Source organism: Asterias amurensis, chromosome 3, assembly GCF_032118995.1.
Source record: "Asterias amurensis chromosome 3, ASM3211899v1".
Lineage (NCBI taxonomy): Eukaryota > Metazoa > Echinodermata > Asteroidea > Forcipulatida > Asteriidae > Asterias > Asterias amurensis.
In genome coordinates, this window is record NC_092650.1 from 19515530 (window position 1) to 19536991 (window position 21462).

At 34.2% G+C, this 21462-nt stretch overlaps 3 protein-coding genes across 4 annotated transcripts in view; 2 read left to right on the forward strand and 1 right to left on the reverse strand.

The window, feature by feature from the left end:
* The first annotated feature begins 229 nt into the window (after positions 1-229).
* LOC139934487 (uncharacterized) lies at positions 230-5556 on the forward strand. Its single transcript, XM_071928734.1, has 5 exons — positions 230-653; positions 1556-1698; positions 2201-2414; positions 2981-3109; positions 3469-5556. The coding sequence occupies exons 1-5, from the start codon at positions 563-565 to the stop codon at positions 4902-4904; spliced, it is 2013 nt and encodes a 670-aa protein (XP_071784835.1). The 5' UTR covers positions 230-562; the 3' UTR covers positions 4905-5556.
* A 159-nt stretch (positions 5557-5715) lies between these two features.
* On the reverse strand, positions 5716-14203 carry LOC139934489 (proteasome assembly chaperone 4-like). The gene is made up of 4 exons (XM_071928739.1): positions 14068-14203; positions 12434-12695; positions 9080-9155; positions 5716-8016 (listed from the first exon to the last, which is right to left on the reverse strand). The coding sequence occupies exons 2-4, from the start codon at positions 12620-12622 to the stop codon at positions 7892-7894; spliced, it is 390 nt and encodes a 129-aa protein (XP_071784840.1). The 5' UTR covers positions 12623-12695; positions 14068-14203; the 3' UTR covers positions 5716-7891.
* A 119-nt stretch (positions 14204-14322) lies between these two features.
* The window catches only part of LOC139934488 (tubulin beta-4B chain-like), a 30311-nt gene continuing 23171 nt past the window's right edge, over positions 14323-21462 (forward strand). The window contains exons 1-2 of one of the 2 annotated variants that reach the window (XM_071928736.1): positions 14323-14524; positions 15475-15607. The gene's annotated coding sequence lies outside the window, so the exon portion shown is untranslated. Of the gene's footprint in view, positions 14525-15474; positions 15608-17563; positions 17744-21462 lie in introns of those variants that run through there. The other variant, XM_071928737.1, reaches the window with a different exon arrangement.

Genomic DNA, 21462 nt, shown 5'->3' on the forward strand with positions numbered 1-21462 from the left:
TTATGTTTGCACTCAAAATTACATGGAGTTAGTAGTACCAATACCTTCAATAATAATATGGATTTATAATGCCCACTTCTCCAGAAATCAAGGCGCCTAAACACAAAAAGAAAACATTATACCATAGAGTAAGATTGATAATGAAGGATATAAAATGCTTGTAGTTAAATTACACCCAATGTTTAGTCTATTATATGAACAAGTGTGACTTTATATTATTTCCCTCTAATGAAATTGTCAACAACGCAAAAACTTTGTTTTCTTTTCAAAAAGTGACTTAAAAGCTAAACAGTGGAGATAGGATACAGCAAAGGAATGCAGGGGAGAAACAAAATTCTTATTTAATCGGGCTATTGTTATCATGTTTTTGTGTCAAAGTCCAGATTGATAAGATTTTAATTGCATTTAAAAAATGGGCAACCCTTTGAACGACACGTAAATGTTAATGACCCATCCTACTCAACTTAAGGCAACAGTTGAAATAGTCTAGAAATTCTTACAAAATGTTCAAACTTTGAGCCGACTGAGTGGGGCGGGGCGGTCTTGGCTCTGGGTTGACAACATGACAGCTCGTCCCCCATGCGGCAGTGTCGTACTCGCTCCACTACAGCTGATGTCGATGGTGTTCCTCTTCCACGGGGGAAATTCAATTGGTAAGTTGTTCCAGTTGTTCCCAACTGTTGGGCTGTTATGGATCTCTTTTGGTCTTATCAAAGTCACCTATGATAAGTTGTGCAACACGTACTCTTAGGTTCCCAGATCAAAATTCTAGTTGAACTGTGTTTATAACTGGAACTAGTTGAAAACCAGTTGATTAACTAATTAAACACAGTTAAAACCAGTTGGTTTAATATGGAAAATGGACAGAAACCAACTGGTTTTATAATTTAAATCTAGTTGAACACAGTTAAACCTAGTCCAAACCAGTTGGTTAATATGGAAAATGGCAAGTTTGGTCACTATCCAGTTTTGTAGGTCCCCTATAGGTAGTAAATGTGAAAAGAAGCAAAACATATTTAGTGGACCAACAGACACCAACCAATTTTACATCAATGTGAGTGACTGATGATAATTCCTCCAAACAAAACGAGAGTTTCTATACGTGGGTGCACTCGATATACTCCAATAGTTAGCTGATCGTAACTAAAACCCACCTTGTTTGCCTTGCCTGTTATGGCTCTAATGTTACAATGGTCTTACATGTATATCATAATCGCCAAAGACCGATGTAAAGAGTGCCACAGCTATACAAGGTGCGACTCCTAACCCTCCATGCTCCCAACCTAGTTTCCGGTGCTTGCAAATGTAAAATTTTACACTACAATTTAGCAATGGACCCTTGCTAAATTGCTCTCATGTGAAACTTTATGCAAAAAGCAAACACTGAATCAAAAAGTTGAGCCTTTGTCAATATCAAAAAAGATTCAAATAATAACTGTGACTACTGACTAGGATTACAAGTCTTGTCTGTGAATACCAATTAATGAAATATAAACTAATTAATTTTAATGAAACATATAAATTAATTAATTTTTACTGATGTTTCCCATTTCAGTGTACATGCAGTCAGAATGTGGGCACACTGCGACGTCACACGGTGACATTATCTACTCCCAGGCATCACTTTACTACCAGCCTAGAGCCAACTGTACGTTGACACTGCTAGCTCCACACCCTGGACAGAAAATTCGTCTACAGGTATTTGTTAAAATGCAATGGTTTGTTTTGCTAAATAATAAATGACAATCGTAACTGATATCTCATGGTAAAGATTTTGGTAATAAGAACTTTGTACTTTAAATGCACACTTGATTTATATCAAGTTTGCAAATTTTTTTATGCGTTTTTGATTTGAAATCAGATGTTGTTCTCTGGACGTGATAAGCAAGACAAATAAGCACATTACCAGGGCCCAATTTTGTAGAGACGCTTGAGCCAAATATGTTGGTTAATATTTTTCTGCTAAGCACAAATAGGCAGGATATCTTCAGTTACAATTTGTTCATTTGGGATGTAAATGCAGAACAAGATTTAAAACTAGACATACATCAATGAATGGGCACCCAAACACAGACTTCACAATGTTATCAAATTCTGAAATGTCGGAAAGAAGAATTAGAAGTTGCAATCACACGAGAGAGTATTGCCCTCAAAACAAAACATTTTTAAGCCCACATATTTTTCTCTATAAATGTTTTAGTTTGTGGACATTGACATAAAGTCAGACGCATTGTGCCAGTCCAACCGTCTTACAGTCAGCGATGGAGAAGCGGTTTCTCAAGTATTCTGCGGCCAGCAACCTCCAGTGGATGTAATCTCATCAGGGGAGTGGCTTCAACTCAATTTTAAATCTGATGGTGTGCAGAGTAGAAGTGGGAGGGGCTTTCAGATGGTCTTCACTTTGATATACCAAGGTTTGTATATAAACACAGTATATTCTTATTGAGAGTTTATGAACCATTGGTACCCACATTCAGGGGGTCTAAGCAGAAAATGGTGCTAAGTAAATTTGTCTAACTAGAAAAGATTAGCAGTGAACCCAGTCACAAACAATATATACAGGTTTCTGCCAAACAAGATTTGTATACTAGGCAATAGTCTGTGCTTAGCAGCTTTGTACAATTGGGCTCCAATCAGAGTTGTGTATTGAGATAGTTCCAACAACTTACGATCTGGAGCTGAATTAAAGAAAAACCCTGCAAGAGCACCATAAGGGCAAATGGTTGCGTGTCTGCATATTGGGTTGCGCCACATTTGGATAAAAAATGGCATGCTCTGCATGGTTCCAGTCTTTATCCACTTCATTGTTCAGCACAAAACAAGGTGATAAGCACAGAAAGTGTCTGATTAGCAGGTGATTATCAACCAAGAGTGCTAAAAGAGTGACACATTGCTTGTGGCTGATTCTCTGATTAAACAAAACAGACCCAGATAATATTATTTCAAATCTTTTTTTTCGTCTTTGTTTTTTAACTCAAAGACTTGAGATGTGCAGGCCACCACCTGTTTCACTGTGGCAACGGTGACTGTATTTCTTCAACTCTGAGATGTGACACTGTGGATCACTGTGGGGATGGGTCAGATGAAGCTCAACATGGAACTTGTGAAGGTAAGATCAGCAATAAACAGAGCTCGTGTAGTGCCATCTGGATTATGTTGATACCCTGAGGTAATTTACAGCAGAGAGATGACATCATAAATGTTAGATGACAACACGCTACACTTTATCTTAGGATTTCGACATGCATAAAAGTAAGATGTTCATTGTTGGCTTCTTGGGGTGATAACATCCATAAAATGTCAAGAACCAAAGACAATGGGAAGCAACATCAAGATGTTGTCAACCTAAGATAAATTATCTCAAAATGTCATCATCTCCTGTTTATTATGTCATCATTCTGCAGTAGCTTACAAGCAAGTTGTAAAAGGTTGACTCAAAACTAATCCGAGTTAAACTTTGGTCTCCAGATGACGAATCAACTCCGACTGCCACTCCTGAACTCACGCTCACCACGATACTCTTCGGCTCTATCGCTCTTCTGATTACCGCCTGCTTCTTCGTGGGGATAATCTCACAGTGCTTCATTCACATAAACAACATATGTAAGAAATGTCGCAGGCCTGGAGCTTTCCAGAGGGGGGATGCTGCATGGACAGAATGCCAACCACGTGAATCAATGGTGAGACTATTGGATATAACACAGCTAGAGGTAAACGAGCACGACGAGAAAAACGTGGATGCGAATTTGAACAGGATGGAGAAGGAGACGACTCAAAACGAAAAAACTGGACAGACTTTTGGAAGATTCACCATTCACAAAGTTCAGCACACCGAAGATGCAGATAAATGTAACCATGGAAACAACAGAGGGGATGCAGAGCCTTCTAAAGATGATGGAATGACAGATGAAACTCCAAGAAAGATGAGCATCGGACGATTTAACGTACAGCGAGTAGACAATGATGACATAGACGTAGTTCCGGTCTCGATGATCAACCTGACCGACTCGATGAAGAGAATACCCAGACGGAAAGTTGGTTTTGTTCTCAAACCCGGAGTGGCTGAGATCACTCGACGCGAATCGAAAGTCAAATTTGTCTTCCACAGCGACCCTGTGCCACCCAGTCCGAGTTCGTCCACGTCCTCAAAACGCTCGATCCTAAAGAAGAACCCAAAGTATCCTGACTATCAAAGCTACGAATCCAAGCTCAACAGCAGCTATTTTGGAAGCACAGACGACTCATCTGATGAGGATGTCTTTATCAGTGATTACAGTGATGAAAGTATAGATGAACGACTGAGAGATGTTGAGGAGTTCCTAGACACCCCAAGACGCCAGGACAGCAATCTCACCACGCAGGACCAAGTCCTTAATGTTGAGGAGTTCCTAGACACCCCAAGACGCCACTACAGCGGTCTCAAAGACACCACGGAGGACCAAGTCCTTAATGTTGAGGAGGTCCTAGACGCCCCAAGAAGCCACGGAAGCGATCTCAAAGGCACTATGGAGAACCAAGTTCCTCATGTTGAGGAGGTCCTAGACACCCCGGGAAGCCACAGAAGCGATCTCAAAGACACCACGGGGAACCAATTTCCTAATGTTGAAAAGGTACTACACACCCCAAGAAGCCACGGAAGCGATCTCAAAGACACCATGGAGAACCAATTTCCTGTGACCACAGATATTACGATACATGATAACCCACTCACACCCGAGGTTGAAATCAGATGCTTGCTTCAGTCACAAGGGATGAATTCGGACGATATCTACGACTCTAATATTCAGATGAAACTCTTGCATGAGAAGAGTTGCCTTGACGATGCACCTTATGGGTTTACAGTGAAGAAACAAAACAATGGGGCAGGTAAACATGGCACAGAAGTGAACCATATCCAACTTTGAAATAAATATAAATACAAAAAACTCAGTGGTGCAATAAACTGCATTTCCTGCAAGTATTTGTATGTTGGACTCTGTGAGTTTCCTTTACTTTTTGAGGCAAAGTAAAGGGGAACTGAAATTTCCCCAAAAATTTGAGTATCACTAGCATTGCTCACGTCTACAGCCAATCGATCTTTAAGGATCTCTCTAAACCAAATCATAAATGGCATGAAGTACAGTTGTTTTGACTGGTATGAACATGTAGATGTAGATAGATATTAAATTTGCATCAGGATATAGAATATTAATTTTGGTTTTAACATTAAGACAGGATTCAAACCCCCTCTAGCTACTGGGCATCAATCTCTGTCGGTGGTCTAGCTGGTAAAGCAACTGCTTTAGAATTAGGATGGTCAACGGTTAAAATTCCATCCGAATATTAAATGCCTGTGATTTTTTTCCGCAGAACAGGAAGTAACCAAGTCTTTAAGTGCTTACACACATTGGTGTAAGGGTAAAACCAAAATTATTATGCGGATGTAGATGTATTAATCAAATCAGTGCAACCAAACGGCTCTCTTAAAGGAACACGTTGCCTTGGATTGGACGAGTTGGTCTATGAAAAGCGTTTGAAACCGTTTGTTATGAAATGCATATGGTTAGAAAGATGTTTTAAAAGTAGAATATAATGATCCACACAAGTATCACTTAAACTTGCACGGTTTTCATTTTACGTCGCGAACTAACACGGTCGGCCATTTATGGGAGTCAAAGTTTTGACTCCCATAAATGGCCGACTGTGTTTGTCGACGAGGTAAAACGAGAACCACGCAATTTCGAGGCATGTTTGTGTAGATCATTTTATTCTACTTTTACAACATCTTTCTAACCAAATCGATTTTATAACAAACGGTTACAGGGCGCTTTTCAAAGACCAACTCGACCGATCCGAGGCAACATGTTCCTTTAAATGTTGTCTATATTGGTCCAATCTTTGCATATTATTTGAGAAACTAGAGGCTGAATATGTTAAATTTACAGGTTGCCTGTATATAGTTTGCTATGTGAACCCCAACTCTTGTAACAGATTAGTTCATTCAAGTTATAATGACCCGTTTCTTTTTAATTACTTTAAACTTGAAACTTTTAAAAGTTCTTCAGACAAAAATATAGCACCTTTTGTATTTTCTAATCAAATTTCCCCGAAAATGTAACACAAAACCTTGTTGCACAGGGATGCATACTGGGTTTAACTCGCCATACTTTTGAAGTGGGACAGAGCCAGATAAACCTGGAACACACAAACTTTTAATTGAATGAGTAAACATTCCAGAAGCCATGAGTAACAAACTATGTTTATAAATGTTTAAACTGATTGACTCAAGAGTATTGTACTATGATCAGGGTCCGATTTCGTAAAGCCAGTATGCATGAAAAATTCCCAAGCACAGACAAATCTTACTCAACAGAAACTTGTTACCAGCCAAAATTGTATAAAGTATATATTGTTGCAACTGGTGCCCCACTCATTTTTTGCTTAGCAAAGAATTTTCTAAGCAATATTTTCTGCTTAACAGCTTTATGAAACTGGGCCCTGATAACAGTAGCAGTGGTTCTGATAATTTTAATGTTATCACTGAGTATACACATGGACAGTCCGTCGTCTCCACCTTGGTTGTTTACAGTCTGCTCAAAAATGGTATCTTAAACAAAGTCGATGGATTGCCACTGTTTTCTCTTTTATTTATCAAACAATTTTTTTATTATTGCTTATTAAGCACAAAAAAAAGAATATCAACAAGACTGCCGGGCTGAAACTCAAAGTTTTGTCTGACTTTTTTTACAAGACCAGAGTCAAAATGAGTTGAACAAGTACATTGTCATTGTTTAAGAATACTCCGACATTCACAAATTTTTAAAGATATTTAACAGATTCATATTCAAAAAAAAATTTCTACAAATGTTACCCAATGAAGTAGCCTATTGTTATCCAAATGAAAAACACAAAACCACAGCAATTGTTCAGCTGTGAGTTAACTGGCCAGATGGAAGTGTCCTGGTCGAGCAACTCTGGTGTTTCTGATCAGCAGAGTGTGGGTTCGAATCCCATGCCGTAACACTTGTGTCCTTAAGCAAGACACTTAACCATTTGCTTCGTCCTTCGGATGGGACGTAAAGCCGTTGGTCCCATGTGTTGTGTAACGCATGTAAAAGAACCCAGTACACTTATCGAAAAGAGAAGGGATTCATTCTGGTGTTCCTGGCTGTGGCTGCTGTATGCGCCGTCGCACCTTGTAAACCCTTAGAAGGTGCTAAATAATTGGGTCTCAGTATTCATCTCTGCAATAGCATATCTTTCTGAAAGTTTGTATATACTCAGCGCCTTGAGTACCTCGTTTGGTAGATACGTGCGCTATATAAGACTTTGATACTATTATTATTATTTTTTATTATTATCATACAGTCACTGGCCTTGGGCCTGAAGTCCGGTGTTAATTTCAAGCCCTGGACATGTTTAGCAGATAAAGTGGAGGCGTAGTAGGTGACTAACTTTAGACATTTCCATTGTTTATAAACAAACCGAGCTGGTTGGCATGGCCATGGACAGTTAGTAAAACAATCAATTGTGTTAACAAATGTTAAAACCAAATTCAACTTTCTCTACAAACAATCATTTAAATAAAACACCTCTAATGATTGGTTGTTTTGTTTCCAACAAATTCAAGACAATGTTTGAATATTTGTGTAACATTGTTACAAACTGTGGCTTTCTGTTTCTAAAAACCAAGACCACCGACCTTAAAAGGCTTTGTTTACTGACTCGACAATCACTGGCCTTAGGCCTTGAGTTCAGTGTTAATTTCGAGCCCTGGAAAGGAAAAACAGAGAGTGGAGGTGGAGGTGATATTTTAGCATCTATCCTCCTTAAACATGTGCACCTTTTTTTATTCAGGGAACCAGCAATGTTTCTTACAGTGAGACGCCACGCAGATCTAAGCAAAGAAATTTCAGAAGTAGAACTTCTCAGGGAAGGCCTTGAGTTCGCTGGTGATTCTCTCTTCCACTAACGGCTGAAGCATTCTGTCCTGGGGAAGGTCACAGCTCACAAACACCTGTTTCCCGGTCATTTTAGCTGGAAAAGAAAAAATGAAATCATTTTTGATGAAAAGGTTTTTTAAAAAAACTAACTGGAATAACATGGTGTATTGTGGGCAAGCTGTTTAGTGAACCTGACTCTAAGAAGCCGTTATCAATATTGTAATTTAACAATATTATTATGATAATGTTAGTACGAAAACTCACTGCTTATGTTTGTCTTGATGAAGGAGTAGGCAAAAAGATTTGAACAAACTTTAAGATTACTTTATTTTGTACTGTCAAAATTAAAGCAATGCCAAGTCTATAGAAGGCAAGTTGTTTTATGGTATTGTTTAATGATTACATTTTTTTATTACATTTTTTGTCTGAGGTTATTTGAACAGATCTATAACTCTTTGTTGCTGCAGGGGTGCACCACTTACACCACAAAAGTTGAGTGTATTTAAAAGGTTTTGTAGGTTCCCCCAGGTTCGAACCCTGTATACATTATACAATTATTGCACGCTGTGACGGGGTCCATGGGGTTTTGTACACTCGAGGGGGGAAATGGAACCCGAGGCAAAAGCTGAGGGTGCCATTTCCCCATGAGGGTGTACACACCCATGGACCCCAGTCACAGCGTGCAACAATTGTTTTGTTACACCTTTGTATAATTGTTATTCCTCTTTTCAAAGTTTTGTTGTCACCTTCAAACATTATCACGACAGACTATTCATTGTTTAATAAGCAGAACCCGCGGTTGTTTTGTACACAGCGCTGGAAATCGACCAACGCTGGGAACGATCAAGGTGACGTACACCAGTGTACATCACTTTTCATGTTACCCGGCCCGTCAAGCCATGTAACATGCGTTATTGTTGCGCGTCACATGATTGGTTCTCGAACAATCAATCTTTACAGTTTGTTACCGAGGTATAACAATGTAAAATGTTACATTTGCATCTGAGATTTGTATTCCATGTCCATGAAGCTTGTTATTCATCCATGCACCAGTGTGTAAAGCAATGTATACTCGGTACTTTCTCAAATCCTGTGGGAGAAAAAAGTTGTGTTACTGGAGAGGATTATAGAAACTTGTATATTATGGACAGACTTACCCAACTTCTGAGCTAATGATGCGGAGACAGGATCTGACATGTCTCCCAGTAACATGGATGCACTTGGGATACTGTCCTGTTAAGAGAAAAAAAAACAATATAAGCCATAAGAACATCAGGAAGCAATTACATGTATAATTAGTTGGCTAATTAATTAACCTTGCCCTCTAAAGACAACTCAACGTTTCGATCAGTTTGCTGGACTATGTGTCTAGATGCTTCTTAATACTGCCTAGGAGATTAACAAGTTGTGGCTCGACGGTGCTTTTTACCTTTGTATCTAGTGCTTTGAGGCCTTTTTGGCAATTTGGCGCTTTATAAATATTATTATTATTATTATTATTATTATTATTATTATTATTATTATTATTATTATTATTATTATTATTATTATTATTATTATTATTATTATTATTATTATTATTATTATTATTATTATTATTATTATTATTATTATTATTATTATTATTATTATTATTATTATTATTATTATTATTATTATTATTATTATTATTATTATTATTATTATTATTATTATTATTATTATTATTATTATTATTATTATTATTATTATTATTATTATTATTATTATTATTATTATTATTATTATTATTATTATTATTATTATTATTATTATTATTATTATTATTATTATTATTATTATTATTATTATTATTATTATTATTATTATTATTATTATTATTATTATTATTATTATTATTATTATTATTATTATTATTATTATTATTATTATTATTATTATTATTATTATTATTATTATTATTATTATTATTATTATTATTATTATTATTATTATTATTATTATTATTATTATTATTATTATTATTATTATTATTATTATTATTATTATTATTATTATTATTATTATTATTATTATTATTATTATTATTATTATTATTATTATTATTATTATTATTATTATTATTATTATTATTATTATTATTATTATTATTATTATTATTATTATTATTATTATTATTATTATTATTATTATTATTATTATTATTATTATTATTATTATTATTATTATTATTATTATTATTATTATTATTATTATTATTATTATTATTATTATTATTATTATTATTATTATTATTATTATTATTATTATTATTATTATTATTATTATTATTATTATTATTATTATTATTATTATTATTATTATTATTATTATTATTATTATTATTATTATTATTATTATTATTATTATTATTATTATTATTATTATTATTATTATTATTATTATTATTATTATTATTATTATTATTATTATTATTATTATTATTATTATTATTATTATTATTATTATTATTATTATTATTATTATTATTATTATTATTATTATTATTATTATTATTATTATTATTATTATTATTATTATTATTATTATTATTATTATTATTATTATTATTATTATTATTATTATTATTATTATTATTATTATTATTATTATTATTATTATTATTATTATTATTATTATTATTATTATTATTATTATTATTATTATTATTATTATTATTATTATTATTATTATTATTATTATTATTATTATTATTATTATTATTATTATTATTATTATTATTATTATTATTATTATTATTATTATTATTATTATTATTATTATTATTATTATTATTATTATTATTATTATTATTATTATTATTATTATTATTATTATTATTATTATTATTATTATTATTATTATTATTATTATTATTATTATTATTATTATTATTATTATTATTATTATTATTATTATTATTATTATTATTATTATTATTATTATTATTATTATTATTATTATTATTATTATTATTATTATTATTATTATTATTATTATTATTATTATTATTATTATTATTATTATTATTATTATTATTATTATTATTATTATTATTATTATTATTATTATTATTATTATTATTATTATTATTATTATTATTATTATTATTATTATTATTATTATTATTATTATTATTATTATTATTATTATTATTATTATTATTATTATTATTATTATTATTATTATTATTATTATTATTATTATTATTATTATTATTATTATTATTATTATTATTATTATTATTATTATTATTATTATTATTATTATTATTATTATTATTATTATTATTATTATTATTATTATTATTATTATTATTATTATTATTATTATTATTATTATTATTATTATTATTATTATTATTATTATTATTATTATTATTATTATTATTATTATTATTATTATTATTATTATTATTATTATTATTATTATTATTATTATTATTATTATTATTATTATTATTATTATTATTATTATTATTATTATTATTATTATTATTATTATTATTATTATTATTATTATTATTATTATTATTATTATTATTATTATTATTATTATTATTATTATTATTATTATTATTATTATTATTATTATTATTATTATTATTATTATTATTATTATTATTATTATTATTATTATTATTATTATTATTATTATTATTATTATTATTATTATTATTATTATTATTATTATTATTATTATTATTATTATTATTATTATTATTATTATTATTATTATTATTATTATTATTATTATTATTATTATTATTATTATTATTATTATTATTATTATTATTATTATTATTATTATTATTATTATTATTATTATTATTATTATTATTATTATTATTATTATTATTATTATTATTATTATTATTATTATTATTATTATTATTATTATTATTATTATTATTATTATTATTATTATTATTATTATTATTATTATTATTATTATTATTATTATTATTATTATTATTATTATTATTATTATTATTATTATTATTATTATTATTATAAGGAAAGGAACAGGAAATAAGGCTGACATTTTTATCCTTCCTCTAGTTTGTTTTAACCTGAGCAGTTCTTTATTGGCTTGTGTACAGTACCGGCTGCAAAGGCACTGGACACCTCAGCCGAGGTCTCAAACTCAATTCAAATATTTTAGTGAGAATTATTTTAATTCTTTAACTATGTTACTTCAGAGGGAGCCGTTTCTCACAATGCTTTATACTACCAACAGCTCTCCATTGCTCATTGCCAAGTAAGTTTTTATGCTAACAATTATTTTAAGTAATTACCAATAGTGTCTTTTTTAATAGCCAAGGGCAAACAAGTCTGATATCAGACAGACTGAAGTAGGAAGAATATCATAATTGAATAAACTCATACAGATTTCAATTAACACTTAACTGATAACAGTTGTGACAGCAAAGCTCTGACATTGACTGAGAGCCTCAAAATAAATTCAATTTTTCAAAAAGATCAAATACTTACTAAATTTGTTGCCATTGCAACGGCTAGGTTGGACAAACTGGCAGGCTGTCTCCCTATCCAGATCATAAAGCTGTCCTGCAGTCGGAGAACATGAAAATGAACCAACTGTTCGCAGATGCTGCCAGTGAAGTCATGAACCGATAGTCTGGACTGGACAGTCTCGGGCGCAGTACTCTCTGCTGTAGACATGACTCCTCGCACAAGAATATGGAAGGAGTGTGAATGAAAAAAATCTAGCTTTGATTGAAGCTCGATGTAGGTCCTGGATTATGTGAGAGGTATAAACAAAAACGTGTTTAGTCAATAATCAATCAAGAAATATTTCACTCTAACAGTACTTCTTGAAATGTTCAACATAATAAAGGGATGGCCTGGTTTATTTAGCTTCAAAATCAAATGTTGGTTGCTGAGTAATAAATCAGTCTATTTTTTGTTTTAATATTTAAAAATACTTTTAATTATTTATCTAAAACCGTTATTTATTAAGCATTTAAAAAAATGACGATGTCACTGGGAGGAGGGTTACGTTTTCACAACAGCCTTAAGGGGGGCTAGACGGTACCTAGAACTAAGCGGTTTCGTTTGGCTATCGTCTACCGTTACAGGAGACGATAGCAAAACGAAACCGCATAGTTCTAGGTCATGAGTAGACGGACTACCCACTTGACACTGACACCGTAGTGATGTTGGGCGTGATCGGTCAATCTGCAGTGGGTCCATCGCACTGCGCTATTGAAAGATCTATTGGTTGCGCAGCAATCGGTCGATTGCATAACAATCGGTAGATCGCGCAATCAACATCTTTTTGCGATCGATCTATTGCGCTACGAGTATTGTTAGCGCGATCAGGAATGGTTGACCGATCGTGCAGGAAAAGTTTTGCGCAATCGATCGATCGAGCAGAAATGGGTTTGCGCGATCAACTGATCATGCAGGAATTGGCTAGCGCGATCGACCGAGCGTGCAGGAATGATTTCGCGTGTTCGATCGATCGTGCAGGAATGGTTTTGCGCGATCGATCGATCGTGCAAGATCGTGTTTGGTTACACCCCAATCGCGCCAAACAATTCCTACACAATCGACCTATCGCGCAAAACCATTCCTGCACAATTGGCCGAACGCACCGAGCTATTCCCGCATGTTCGGTTGTTCGCGCATGTTCGTTGCCGAACGATGCGCGATCGACCGATTGTATTGCGATCGACCGATTGTTGCGCGATCAACCGATTGTAGCATAGCGCAGCAAGATTGGTCGATAGCGCAGCGCGATCGGTTGATCGCGCAGATTGACTATTGAACGATCGTGCCCAACCGATCGTGCCCAACAACACTGACAATGAAATTAAGGTTTATCGCGAATAGCAAAATATCAAGAGAGGGCACTGTTGAACCCACAAAAAGGTATAGGCGTTGCATGCGCGAGTCGTACAAACTGCATAGTAACCTCCCCATATTCCTTCCCACAATGCAATACAGTGGGTTTCTGAATCGCGATAAACCTTATATTGACAGGTTGGTTGTTTGGACTTGGTGAATGAAATCTAGAAGATTGGACCGTTCTTCCTCCATGACTGGACTGAAGGTTCTTTAGTTTTACAGTCTTAATATAAACAATGACCTCTCATCATTCATACCTTTCTTAACTCAGCGAAATGCCGTCAACTTGTTTAACCTCATGCTTCAAATTGGTTCGCGGGCGCAGCCATCTTTAAATTTATGTATTTTCATAGAATAGATCGTGAAAATCTCTTTTTGCTCACACTCAACAACGCAGCTATCGACATCAACTACATGCTTTATTCAGTAATGTATGGACAAGAGAGGGCGGTCTCTCGGCACATCGGCGTGAGAAAAACACGCGACTCTGTTTTGAATGAATGAAGTAATTAGTATTTAGTAAGTAGACGTCGACGGCATTCGTGAATTTTGTAAATTCAGACGAATAATTTTAATAATACTACAAAAGGGCATGACAGAAGAAGCGGACGATTGCAACTGAGGCGGCAACCTTGTATAAAATTGTATGTGTGCACTATGCACCATTGCAGATTGCAGAAAGCCAGTTCCTCCACTCCCATGACTTCAGTCCATGTAATTTGATTTTCTTTACAATTTTTACATGGTTTTAAATGTTTAATTTAATATTTATTATATAATATAATATTTAGTTACCACTTCTGCCACTATACTATTTATAGTAATAATTACCGGTAGTTGTGTACCCATCATTCCATCTAGACTATACTGGCAAGACAGTCTAGATTACAAGCCATCCAGTAAACTAAATCATACCGTGGCATGCGCGCTTTGGCCATTTACAACTGCGCGCAACACACTATCGACTAGCTGTTCCCCTAATATAGTACTACTAATCTATTTGTTGCGATAACTTACCCCTCCTCCATAACGTAACCTCCTCCCTAATCTATGTCATGTATTTATGGGGCTACAACTTGTGGCTGATGTCCAGCTCATTCTCTGTTTAATTAAACAGCAGGCTAGAGCCAGAATCCCACAGCAAGTAGAGCCATGAGGCCCATGGTGACCTCACCACAATGCAGTTCTGGGTAGTAATGGCATAACTAGTATATGACTTGGACTTTGGCGAATGTAATATTTAAGACTGTTGTTAGTTAACTCATTACAAATAACTTCAATGGGAGACTTTGGAAAGCTAAGGTGTCAGCAGACTTTCCATTGTTTACATATAGTTCTGAGCATGCGCACCGAAAATAATAACCATGGATATTAGGTGGATTACCCTGGCAAGTAGTATACTGCCACCTAGCATCCCAAATGTGACTTTTTGTCTCATAGTCATATCAAGGCTCAACTTCATAGGTTTATTTGTTTACCTTGAATTCTTAAAATTTGTCTTGACTTTTTACACATTTTTCGTTATCTAACTTTTTCATCCAACCAGCCCCGGCGGGACATGGATTGTCCGAAGTAGTTTTGGTGTCCGTGACTGCAATCAAACATACCGTGTAGTTTCAATTTATAAGTAAAAATATCTTTTTCCTATTGTTTGTCTTGGTTAGAGTCCAACATCTTGGTGCCCTTTGCAGACTCAAACGGCTCTGAAAGAACCAGCAATGGGGGACAAACGATGAAAGACTGTTAGATGAGTTGGAAACTTGTTCAGTGGAAGATGCCATCTTCAACCATGGCAAGGTAATAATATTTTTTTCAGGTAATGAAACCAAGGATGCCTCAAAGTGAACTTAATCACTGTAGCTCACAAGCCTGCTTAAGCACAAAAAGCAGCTAAGCACAGCAAAATTGTGCCTACCAGAACAAGGTGACCAGCCAAACTACCATGTCATACTGTACAATTTGTGAGTTGTATCCTGCTCATTTCTGCTTAGCAGAAATGTGTCAAGCAATATTTTCTGCTTTTAAAAAGCAGCTCTATGAAATTGGGCCCTATTGACACCATCATCAGAAAAATCTTGAATGCGCCATACTGGTGGGCAATTTTACTGTGCGTTTTAATATATATAACTCTATGCTGTGCAATATGTCGTGAAGTCGTTGTGGCGTTAATACACCTAAACCTAACTTGCCCACCAACATGGTGAGCGTGGCATCAGTCGCTGCGTGTGACGCTTGTGCAAGGGGTCAATAAATAATGGTGCTTGCTACACAAGGGTTAACCCCTATTCTTCCACGATAAGTGTGCAGCCGGCGATTTCACAAAACTCTTCCTAACTTAAGACTAATCTTAGGACTTAGGATGAGTCCCAACCCTGCACTGTTTCAAGCGGACCTTAAGATTAATCCTAAGTTAAGACGAGTTACTCGTCCTAACTCGAGATAAGACGAGTCCTAACTCTTTGTGAAATCGACCCCTGGGTCCTTCTATGTGCACTATCAATCCTAGTACATGGGACCTACGGCTTAATGTCCCATCTTGAGGACAAAGCAATTCTAGTAAAGTATCTTGCTCAAGGATCTAGATGTCACGACCGGGACTCAAACCCACACTCTGCTGAGCAGAAACATCAGAGCTTGAGTCCGGTGCTCATAACCGCTCAGCCACGACTGCCACAAAATAAGGAAGTCGTACGTGTAAGAATAAGTAAATCTTAAATAGCGCAGAACATGACCTGGAGAAAACTCGATTCACTTTTCACAAATATTGAGGAGGAAGGCAAAGCAAAATACATGAAGGACGGATTTGAGGTCAGATTTGAACTTGTCGAGGGCACTAGGTGTCTTAATGAAGATGGTCATTCCGCAACTTGGATGAAGGGAAGTGTGAATCTACAACAACAAAAATTACAATTTAGAAAAAGTTTTTGTATTGTATACAAAAAGTACAAGAAAAAAGTTATGGTGACCCCCAACCTTTACCTATTTCCAGAATTATCAATAGTTAAAAAAGCAGACAGTTCTTTTCAGAACTGAGAAGTCTCCCGAACCCCCGAACATCTACTCCGTGGAAGTACAATAAAGCAAGACAGTTCTCTAAGAACAAACTCTATCTGGCAAGTAGATACACACATGGTGTTACCGCAAACCAAATAATATTGATACCTCACCACGCAATGCCTCAAATCCTGTATTATCAATATCAAGAGTATTAATACAAAATGTAGGGGAAGAGACAAATCTTATTAGCCTGCCTAAAAAAATCCTCTCTCAAATTTACAGATAATTATAAATTATTTCATGCTCCACTTCCTTAAGTCTTCCCTGATTGAATATTTGTACGCCCTTGGAAAAATCGTATTCTATTTTATTACAATGTAAATACCCAGAAATTTTTATTAAAAAAACCCTAGACCCAAACAAAATTCTTGCTTTCACAAAGGATAACTGGAGACTATTTTCTTTGTTATCCACTAACCAGCGTAAACAAAACATGACACTGACAGTCTCCCCCATTCAGAAAATCGAGAATCACCTCACGAGTGAAAGCGATCACTTATCACTTTTTAATTTCATTACACTTCAAATTGACATGCATGCTTCCTGCAGGACAAAAAAATAATAATAATTCCATCACTCCAACGAATTCACCCATCAGCCCCTCGAGGCATTGTCTATCATAAGCAAATTAAGGAAACATCTAGTGATTTTGTTTGTATACATCGTACACGTACAAGTCAACTGCATACAGGATTAGAGGGGGAAAAAAGTATTAGAACTGATTTGTCCAGGGTGGCAAGACCATGACCAAGTCTCGTAGTTGTGATGTGTAGTAGAGCACTAACAGCATAGTCTCAGTCTGAAGTGTCATTGGGCCTATCAACATCATAGCTGCTTGGAGGATTGAAGGGTTCCAGTTTAATATAGGCAGGCAAGGTATGTTTGAAGTAGGATTTGACTTTCACATGACGTCTGTACAATGTAGTAGTGTAGAGATCCACAGAAAGTTCAAGTCGTTTGGAAACACAATTTTTTTTTTTAAGTTCGGGGCTCGAGTGTTGTGAGAATCTCTAGCGCTTCTTTATTTTAGCAATGTCAACAAAACTAGGGTAACCAGTCAGTGGACACTATTGGTAATTACTCAAAATAATTATTAGCATAAAACCATACTTGGTAACGAGCAATGGAAGAGGTTGATAGTATAAAACATCGTGAGAAACGGCTCCCTCTGAAGTAGCGTAGTTTTCAAGAAAGAAGTAATTTTCCACAATTTTGATTTCGAGACCTCAGATTTAAAATTTGAGGTCCTGAAATCAAGCATCTGAAAGCACACGGCTGCATGTGATAAGGATATATATTTTATTTCATTATTACTGTATCTCGCAACTTTGTCGACCAATTGAGTTAAAAGTTTCGCCGTTTTTTGTTTTGAGATACACTAAGTGAGATACACCAAGTGAGAAGACTGGTCTTTGACAATTACCAATAGTGTCCGTTGTCTTAAAGTAGTCTTTGACTTTCAGATGATGTGTGTAATAGTGTAGAGATCCACAGAAAGTTTGAATCGTTGGGAAACACAAATTGTCTTCAATATTCAGGAGAATCTCTAGCACTTCTCGATTTCAGCAATGGCCACAAAACTAGGGTAATATTGAAGGGGGTGGATTGGGAAGGACTGCACATTTTTTTCGGCCAAATAAAACTTAAAACTACCTAGTTTGCATTTTTTTTTTTACAAGCTTCGCCTCAGTGCTCTCTTGTCATTTATTATTTGTTTTTTAAAGATAATCTGATGAAGAGGTCAGAGAAATTTCCCTCTGAAATTAGTTTCATTTTGAGTCCTCACTAATTATAACTAACCAAATTCTCAAGAGAAGTATTTCCTTCCGAAGTAAGTGGAGATTGAAGAATTTGAAGCCCCCTCCCTGTTTCACTGTTCCTAAATTTCAGCTGCGGCAATGAAATTAAACATGTGTACATGAGCACATGCGCACATAAAAAGCCCTAACATAAACTGTTTTGTTGCCCACGCGACCCCTTTGCCCCTAAAAAAGACAAAAATTCAATGAATTTGTTGGAGGCATTGTGTTTTAACTGCAATCCAGAACTGCCAATGATTGAATACCTTAAATGTATACACTGTACCTCACAAAAATATATGTTGTACAATGTGAAATGCCATTAAAGCCATTAGACACTTTCGGTTAACAGTATTGTCCAAGTCCCACACTTCGTGTATCACAACTTATATATAAAATAACAAACCTGTGAAAATTTAGGCTCAATCGGTCATCGGAGCCGGGAGAAAATAACGGGAAAACCCACTCCTGTTTTCACGCGTTTCGCCGTGTCATAGCAAGTAAAGCATTTCATGGACTAATATTTCAAGAAAAGTCTTTCACCATTACCTTCTTTAAACCCTGTAAATTATTTGTAAATCTGTGAACTTTTGGGTTTTTTTCTGTACCGAAAGTGTATAATGGCTTTAAAGACCTGGACACTATTGGTAATTGTCAAAGACCAGTCTTCTCAACTGGTGTATCTCAACATATGCATAAAATAACAAACCTGTGCAAATTTGATCTCAATCAGTCATCAAAGTTGAGAGATTACTATGAAAGAAAAAACACCCTTGTCACACGGAGAGGTGCGCTTTCAGATGCTTGATTTCGAGACCTCAAATTCTAAACCTGAGGTCTCGAAATCAAATGCGTCGAAAATTACTTCTTTCTCGAAAACTAAGTCACTTCAGAGGGAGCCGTTTCTCACAATGTTTTATACTATCAACCTCTCTCCATTACTCGTTACCAAGTAAGGTTTTGTGCTATAAAGGCTTTTATTGTATGCAGGTAACTTACTGACCAGTAACATTTTGTTTCAAACTAAAATCATCTTTTTAAATTTCATTGGCACAACTGATTATTTTCTCATGGATGAACTATTTGTAAGAAATATTTGAATTAAAAATCCTTCGTGTTCATGTAGTGTTCTTAGGATAAAGGAGGTCATTTTGTCCTCAAAAGAGGAAATAACTTGTTTAAAATTTATAACTCTGTCAGGTCACTGTGAACCCCAGTGTCCATCAGTTTCCTTTTTGTCAGGAAATAATTAATAAATTTTGTTCCTGCAATTGCTGATTTTTTATCTGCATGACATGTGTATAACATTATTAGTTTTTGAAATAGGAAATTTGTCTCAATGCACAAACTAGTGAAAGGGTTCATTAAATGCAACCACAATGGAACCAAGGGGCCAATTTTACATTAATTTTTTAATGTTAGATCAATCTTAATTGCAAATTAAAGTGTGATGTCACAATACAGATCACTATGGCAATATTCACAGCTCATCTTTAGATGAATCTGGGTACTTTGTGAATATGAGCCCTTGCATCGATTTAACAAAGAGCTCAGATTGATCTCATGTTGTGTACCATTCTTGTTGTCACAATATAAATTTCTAGGACGATCTGGACAGGTCATCTTAAAGACACTGGACACTATTGGTAATTGTCAAAGACCAGTTTTGTCTCTTGGTGTATCTCAACATATATGCATAAAATAACAAGCCTATGAAAATTTGAGCTCAATCATCAAAGTTGCGAGATAATAATGAAAGAAAAAAACCCTTGTCAAACGAAGTTGTGTGCTTTCAGATGTTTGATTTCGAAACCTCAAATTCTAACTCTGAGGTCTCGAAATCAAATCGTGAAAAGTTACTTCTTTCTCAAAAAATACTCCACTTCAGAGGGAGCCATTTCTCACAATGTTTTATACTACCACCCTCTCCCCATTACTCGTTACCAAGTAAGGTTTTGTGCTAATAATTATAATGAGTACTGGTAATTACCAATAGTGTTCACTGCCTTTAAGGTGAATTTAGCGTTTTGTAAAAATCAAGCCCTGTACTTTGTCTTGAAAAATAAAAGTTAAAACGAAAAAGTTTTTTTCCGAGTCAAAATTTACAATGAGCAACAACATCTTTGGTATTTTAACAGAAAAAACTGCAGGGTTGTGTTGATTAGTTTCATTTTGAGTTCTAAATAATTATAAATAACCACACTCTCAAGAGAAATATTTCCTTCTAAAGTATGTGGAGATTGTAGGATTTGATGAAGCCCCCCTCTCCCTGTTTCACTGTTCCTAAATTTCAGCTGCAGCAATTAAATTAAACATGTCTACACATGTACGTGAGCCTGCATAAAAAGCCCTCTTAACTGTTTTGTTGCCCACCCGGCCCCTTCTTCCCCTAAAACAGACCAAAATTCAACAAACTTGTTGGAGGCATTGTGTTTTAACTGCAATCCAGAATTGCCAATGATTGGTTGCGACGCTTGGATCGTCAGAAAGTAAAATGGTGTAGAGAGAAAGTCGTGAAATTTGGTTGTTGAACTGAATAACGAAATGCATAACTTGGAAATAAGAGTATAGGCTAGCTTACCAAAACTTGTGAGATCAATATTCTCTTTTGTAGGCTAATGCTCGTTCAAAATTTAAAGAAAAAATTCAAATTTAAACTTTTTATTGAAATTCAGGTAGCCCCTGTCAAAATTTTGAGCGACAAGCCCTGTGGTCATGTATAATTTTACCCTAATTTCGTGTCCTACATGTATAGAACAACCCTTGCTATGAACCAATAAATAGCCATGACCATTT

What these genes read in the sequence shown, in the direction of transcription:
- LOC139934489 (XM_071928739.1), bottom strand. Translation starts at nt 12,622, where the DNA reads ATGTCTACAGCAGAGAGTACTGCGCCCGAGACTGTCCAGTCCAGACTA. An exon ending in TTGCAATGGCAACAAATTTA is followed by an intron (nt 9,156 to 12,433) that starts GTAAGTATTTGA and finishes TTCTCTTAACAG; the next exon opens with GACAGTATCCCAAGTGCATC. An exon ending in ATCATTAGCTCAGAAGTTGG is followed by an intron (nt 8,017 to 9,079) that starts GTAAGTCTGTCC and finishes TTTCTTTTCCAG; the next exon opens with CTAAAATGACCGGGAAACAG.
- LOC139934487 (XM_071928734.1), top strand. Translation starts at nt 563, where the DNA reads ATGACAGCTCGTCCCCCATGCGGCAGTGTCGTACTCGCTCCACTACAG. An exon ending in GACAGAAAATTCGTCTACAG is followed by an intron (nt 1,699 to 2,200) that starts GTATTTGTTAAA and finishes TAAATGTTTTAG; the next exon opens with TTTGTGGACATTGACATAAA. An exon ending in CTTCACTTTGATATACCAAG is followed by an intron (nt 2,415 to 2,980) that starts GTTTGTATATAA and finishes TTTAACTCAAAG; the next exon opens with ACTTGAGATGTGCAGGCCAC.